This window comes from Glandiceps talaboti, chromosome 3, assembly GCF_964340395.1.
Source record: "Glandiceps talaboti chromosome 3, keGlaTala1.1, whole genome shotgun sequence".
Classification (NCBI taxonomy): Eukaryota; Metazoa; Hemichordata; class Enteropneusta; family Spengelidae; genus Glandiceps; species Glandiceps talaboti.
In genome coordinates this window covers 598,224-605,052 of record NC_135551.1, presented here as the reverse complement: position 1 = coordinate 605,052, position 6,829 = coordinate 598,224, and the positions used below count along the sequence as shown (strand labels likewise).

At 37.7% G+C, this 6,829-nt stretch overlaps 1 protein-coding gene across 1 annotated transcript in view; it reads left to right on the top strand.

Moving 5' to 3' along the window:
• The first annotated feature begins 103 nt into the window (after positions 1-103).
• LOC144432750 (ATP synthase subunit O, mitochondrial-like) overlaps positions 104-6,829 on the top strand; it is a 65,493-nt gene continuing 58,767 nt past the window's right edge. The window contains exon 1 of the mRNA XM_078121021.1: positions 104-147. Coding sequence (XP_077977147.1) covers positions 118-147 — 30 coding nt within the window. The 5' untranslated portion in view covers positions 104-117. The remainder of the gene's footprint in view (positions 148-6,829) is intronic.

Sequence of the window (6,829 nt, the reverse complement as noted above, 5' to 3'; positions counted from 1 at the left end):
TAATGGGAAAGCTGGGAAAAAATGAAATGAAACAATATACGATACATACGAATATAGGAAGTTAGAGGGCTTTAGCACCCGATTGTACATCCGGGCATTCAATTTAGGTCGTCCTCCATGATGGCTGCCTCCAGGTCACTTATCTTGGTAAGTACACGACAAATTTGACCATCACTCGTAGATTCGCTCTCAAACTTCACTTATAATGAAGAGAGGGTTGTATAAAATGCCAAAGACTTTATTAGTATGTATGGAGATCCATATTTAGACAGTGGTTGTGATGTATGATCATATGTACGTACGCGAAGCCGGCGGCGGCTGCGGCCTCATTTTTATCGCCCTTGCAGTAAGGCTATATCCGTGTATTTGCTGAAGATGTAGTCCTGCTTGCAGACGGTACACGGGTCTAGATTACTGACATGACCCTCAACACCGTCCTGCAAAGAGCAATGTACCAATCCTATCTCGAATGTGGGTGCAAAAATGCACCCGCATCAATTACCGAAGAATGCATACCCACCGATCAAATATGAGCAATCGATCGAATATGTAGATATTTTACATCTCTTTGACGATAGTACTAATAGTCGCTCGGAAGATCCCAAAAAGTGTCGAAATCGGAACTTTTTCGGTTCCAAGTTAACTAATTTAAAACGTCTCACCTTGCAAACGCCGCCATATTTGATCGGGGTGTTCACTACGTCATCGTAAGTAAGGCGAAATCCTGAAATTACGGTTGAAATTGTGATTTCGTGATTTTTGGTCCTCCGTACTGGAACTTTTGTAGTCACGGCGATATAAAATTAATAAATAATCGATTTATTTGTAATATTTAACCACAGTGTGTGTTAATTCCTTAGTTACCAGTATTTCTGGTAAGCCCATGTTTCACGGCTGGCTCTTCGCAGGACGGAGAAGGAGAGACGACTTACTCCTTATGCAAGCAGGACTACTGAAGATGTGACATGTATGTGTCTTATGGAACATCACAGATTACAGGCAAATCTAAAGAGTAAAGGAGATACATAGTTTATACTTAATTACTACAACATGTTCTTCCCCTGGGTTTCTTCCAAGTTGTATTTTCTATATTAGTTTAGATATGTTCATCACATCATATTCAAGCACCTACAAATGTACCTGCAATACATCAATAAAAATCCATACTCACACTGCAGTGGAAATGTATTTAGTCAGGTGATATAATTTTCCTCAGGCTCTGAAGGAACCTTTACATGAACAAACACACATTTGGGTCATATGAACAAAGGTCACAGATTATTAGTGCGGAATACAAATATGGGGTCACTGCCAGTATGGTAACTATGTTGGGAAACCAGTCGCTCATTGCAGTACGTTTTGATTACTTGCAAAGCAATTTTTTAGCACAACTGAACTGATAAGGTTCAGTAGTGCTATAGGCATGGCAAAGTGTCTGTCTGTCTGTGTGTAAACAACTTAACCCTTTCACCACCAATTCCCGCTATTGCGGGAACGCTCTAGGGCGCCCACCAATTCCCGCTATTGCGGGAACGCCAAAGGTCATTCACCTACCTCGCCGTTATGCCGTTTAACGGCAGCATTTGCTGCAAAAATTGCTGCCATAACTAGTTCCACACATGCGTATTAGCTTTGTTTATCTACACAGCCATTTTGAAAGCATGACAGTGAACGGTACGATCCAAATGACGAGCGATCGTAATTTTTTGTGCGTTTTTCGCTCACGAAATCGAATTTCAACATGGCGGAAGTAATTAACGGCTCTCATAACATGGCCTACGATATAAATTATGTCACTATCTTTGGATATTTGGACAGCATTTGACTTGAAATACATCGTTGAATACAAGTATTTAGCTATGGGAACACATTGTACTTGTACGTAAGCATCAAATTCCCGCTAAGGCCGTGTGAGCTGCCGATGGCAGTTTACGGTTGAATTTTTGAATGTCGTTCAAATTTACGCAATCTTGTGACCGTGCCGACGCCCATGCTAACGTTCTAGGGGTAATTTTGGGCTATATTGTGGATTATTTTGGTTTTATTTCTTTTTGTTGCAGCTCAAAAATGACTTGTATTTGTGTTAGCTCAGTGTGTAGAGGTCAGTGGAGGGAAACTTACTCGTGATATGGGCGATTTTCCGATCAGATTTTTTACGTGAGTTTTTCAATGTAAAATTCAAATTTCAACATCGCCAAAGCAAAATCTGTCTCCCCTAACATCGTTTGCAATGTAAATAAATGTGCTGTTCGTAGAAATTTCCATTCAATTTTGACTATGAATACGATGTTTTGTATAAGGAGATGGCTGCGTGAACTCAATACAGTATATGGAAGGATCAGATTATCACAACGTAACTTCAAAGTCTCGACTGCATGTTTGCTTTCGTGGGTAAGCATGTCGGCGAAAAGCGTCACGTTGGCGTCCCGATTCTGACTCGTAAACTACCAATTTGGGAGCATTTTTTACTGATTTTGAGGATAAATTTGGTGATAATTTTTTGTTGTTCTGTCAAATAATGATATATAATTACACAAACTGATTTTTCAGAAGGTATTGGGGCGACGACTTCAGATATTTTTGTCCCTTTGATTGCCGGTGCGGGGCTGACTATTGCCTCGTAATCGGATTAGTGAGCCGTTAATTATTTTCGTTCAAATTTATTACGACTAAAAATAACATTTTCTGACACATTTTCGCCGATTTTGACCATTTAACCAGTATACAGAAGTTTTGTAGGAACATAAATGTTGGTATTTTGAATTTTGTTTGTAATATAAATATTTTGTTTATTTGTGATATGTCAATAAATAAACAACCTATGTTTGTTTTATTAGTATTTTATTTCATTAATCCATATTTCTGTTATGTGTGTGATATTTGAATGTATGTACATTGTGTATTTGGTACTATGATGTAGAAAATTTATTTTCCATTCAAATGATACCTTATTTTTAAAAAAATAAGCAACTCCAAGTATTTTTATATCAGTTTGATTACACCACACTCACTCTCACATTATGTTAGTGAGGGGGCTGGTGGACAACACACAATCCCATGAGGCCATTGGTGGTGAAAGGGTTAAGGTTGTTGTATAGGCTATTTTTCATCCAATTCTTTATTGTAGAAATATTGTTGCAACTTTGTTAAAAATAAAGATATTGACTCCAAATTTTGAGTTTGTCCCTTTAATATTCATCATAACATTAAAAACATTAAAGTAGAGTTTGTTTAAATTATGATGAAATTTGACACCTGTGTATATTATTATATCATATTTTTCATATTTTCCACTCTGTAATAGGCAATTTTGATTTTTATTTAAATTTTTTTTTACAGTTGTCATCATAAATATACATGTCAACATCTGTCTCGACAAAATTTTGAAATTTTGATCCAAAATGCTTCAAATTAATTGTCAAAAAGGCAATTTTTGTTTTATGTGTACCCCATTTTCAACAAAGCAGTGCCGAGTGTCTGTTTCACTGACATAAAAACCCTCTAACCAGTTTCTCGTTTTTCATCTCAATTATCAAATAAAACAAACCCGAATTCCCTAGCATGTATAATAAATAAGCTAGAACGAGTAAAATGAAGAAACGTTCAAAATGGTCAAAAAAGCAAATGAATCACATTTTTTGACAACTTCTCAACGCGTTAGTGATTTTGTCTCTTTGAACCCTCTAGAATGAATGAAAATCGTAATATGGCTCGAAAACAGGTTACAGTGCTTTGAATCGAAGAATGAACGCTGAACTACTGCAACATATTGATACATTACTCAACTTGTCCTGATGCATTGACATAAATTTAGTAATAGTAGTCACAACATTGCCTACACAGCGGAAAAGTTGAATAACAGTTTACTTTGATGATGCCGCCGAACCGGCGCGCAATTGCTCATTGTTGCAAATAAAACTAAAACATACTAGAAAAAGGCGGGCTTTAGTAACTTTCACCTCGCTAACCTACGTGGAGAACGCCAGAACACATTTATTCCAGCGCAGTTGTCAACGTCATGGCTGAATACTTGTTTAAAATCCATTTCTCATATTACTATGAGGAACGAATCGTACCTGTGTACGTTCGTGAGGAGGACTTCCTCGCTATGTCCTACCGAAACTTTGTCAACTTTATAACTGATCAAGTGGAGTATTTGAAGAGAATGCAGGTAGTACGAATACAAATAGAAGATGAGGAAAAACAGCGTGTTGATTTACCATGCAATGATCGATTCAAACAGTTTGTAGGAGATATACTACGATCTAAGAGTGGCATTCCACGTGCTAAACTATACGTTGTCGACGGTACTTCACCATCTACATCTGCAAAGCGGCCATCGTCTAAATTTGGTACATCGCGTGCTGATGTCACATGTAATATGGCTGATGGTGATGCAACGTCGACAAATAGGAAACGCCGTCTAGACTATAGCCCGTCGGCTAGCTCTGACCACACCGGAAAATCAATCCCAAGTTGTGGACCTGGATCACAGCGTCTAAAACCATCACAGGCACCAACGATGGAAGATCGTAAAGTCGAGATGGAAGAAAAACTAGCCATGATGACGCAGAAAAAAATATTCCTCGAACGCGAGTTGAGTGACATGAAGACGCCACCACCACCTTTAGCTGTTTTACCGCTACCTGGTTTGAAACCCGTAGAAGCTACATGTAGGACCTGCCATCACCGTGGACATAAAGAAAGTGGTAATAGGAACCGACAAGAGTGTTGTTACGAGCCTTGTCCAGGTTTTATGTACTGTGGTATCAAAGATAAACATAAAGATCATATGGAGTCTGTACGGCAGGTGAGTTCCCTTAATACACGAACTGATGTTACCGATACATTGTAAATGTGCACTCTCCCCCATTACATATATATACTGAGATGAAGACACATGTTAGCCATGATCGATGTGGGTTGATTTCACTAATGCATCCATGATTTACCGTATGATAAAAACATACATTGAAATTTGACATTTGTTTATCATGAACTGTTTATGCTAGTCTACCGGTTGAGTTCGAATGCGGTTCTGTACATGTTTATAGTATATCACATTCACTTGTAATAATTATGGTCCTTGTCACTATTTTTAAAAAATCCTGTTGTGAGTGGAAATTTCTAGTAGTTCTGAGATCGACAGAGATCAAAAGTTTTTGGATGATGATCCGCTGATCACAAACTACCAGATTTACTTTTGAAAATAAAAAAGGACTCAATCAACAATACATGCACATCGTAATGTTTCTCTCGATTTTATTTTTTCCCTCAGAAAGAAAAAGAAATCAAACTGGTCAAAGACAAGGTTAGGGAGACCGAAGCAGAAATACAGAACGTAAAGCTGTTTATTACTAAAAATCAAACACAGTTTACCAGAGTGGTGAAGCCTCGCTTGCATAAACTCTACCCGGAGAAGTACGCTGGATTACAAGGGCGCTCTAAACTGATGAAAGATGTGCGTTTATTGAAAGTTGCACTAGATGGGAAGTTACCTCCACCTGATCTCAACGATGCCGTTGAATTTCCGAGATTGCTAGCAAAGGGAAAGGAGAAAACTTCAGAGTATTCTACTGGATTATCGCCTGAAGAATATGAAGAGATTTCACCTAGTGTTGTAAACAAAGTGAGAGAAACCTCGCCAATAAAGTCTGTCGTCTCTTCAAATCTTAGCGGGAAAGATTTTACTACAAATAACTTATCAAGTTTTGGCTCCGGAGCGCCACTTCCTCCCTTTGCTCCTCCACCACTACCCATGTCACCGTTTATCCCCCAGACCCCATGGTTTGGGAGTACTTACCCATTTATGAGTCCATGGCCATTTCAGCATGCAGTGAGACAGCCCCTCGGCACGATAGTGGCTAGCAATGAACGACAAGTTACCTCCACAATAACCAGCCCTACTCAGGTATACACCACACCGGTATCGACACCAGTCGTTGTTACTACTGCTAGCATTGTGATTAACAATAACGGTACCAACGCTCCAATACATGATGACAATGAACTAAGTAGTACTGTCAATGTACATTTGTAGTGACTACCAACACAGCAGTAAATGTTCACAACAGATAAGGACAAAGTCAGTTACTAAAACCAGGTTAAATTATCTTCAATCATTTATCGCTTGTTTATTTTAAATTCACATTGATCGAACAGAATGATTTACATTGTATTTCCATGGTTATTATAGAGTAATAAATTGTTTTTACTTGGACAACCAGTACTCATCTGAAGTTAGACCTATGGATGATTGTCAAGAACACTTCCATGCTATTCCACACTGGTAATAAATGAAGGAACATGTTACTGTTCATGTGTACAGTTCAGTATAATGTCCAGAAACAGTATATTCTACATGCTTTGTAAAGAAAGTGAAAGTAGAGTAGTACTACATGTATTGTTAAAACAATAAAAGTTGGATAGTATCAGTATAGATTTTTTCTCACTGATCTACATAGTTGGTTTGTAAAAAAAATAACTGGAAAAGACTAAAAAGTTAAATTTGTTATACTAGTTGACATTTTTCACCGCTTTTCATGTTTGTTTCCACAGGGACATGACTGTATGGCGTTCAAACTGACATGTTTTTGTGACAGTTCTGATTTACAATAAATGATTTATTGAAAAGCAAGTGACTGTATAGTATCATGTGTGTACTACAATGATCAGTGTGTAATAGTATACAGTAGTCAATAATAGTAGCTTATCAACAGCCATTTTAAATGTTTTGTGTAAAACATGTATGTATGTATGTATGTATGTATGTATGTATGTATGTGTGTGTGTATGTATGTATGTACCTATGTATGTATGTATGTATGTG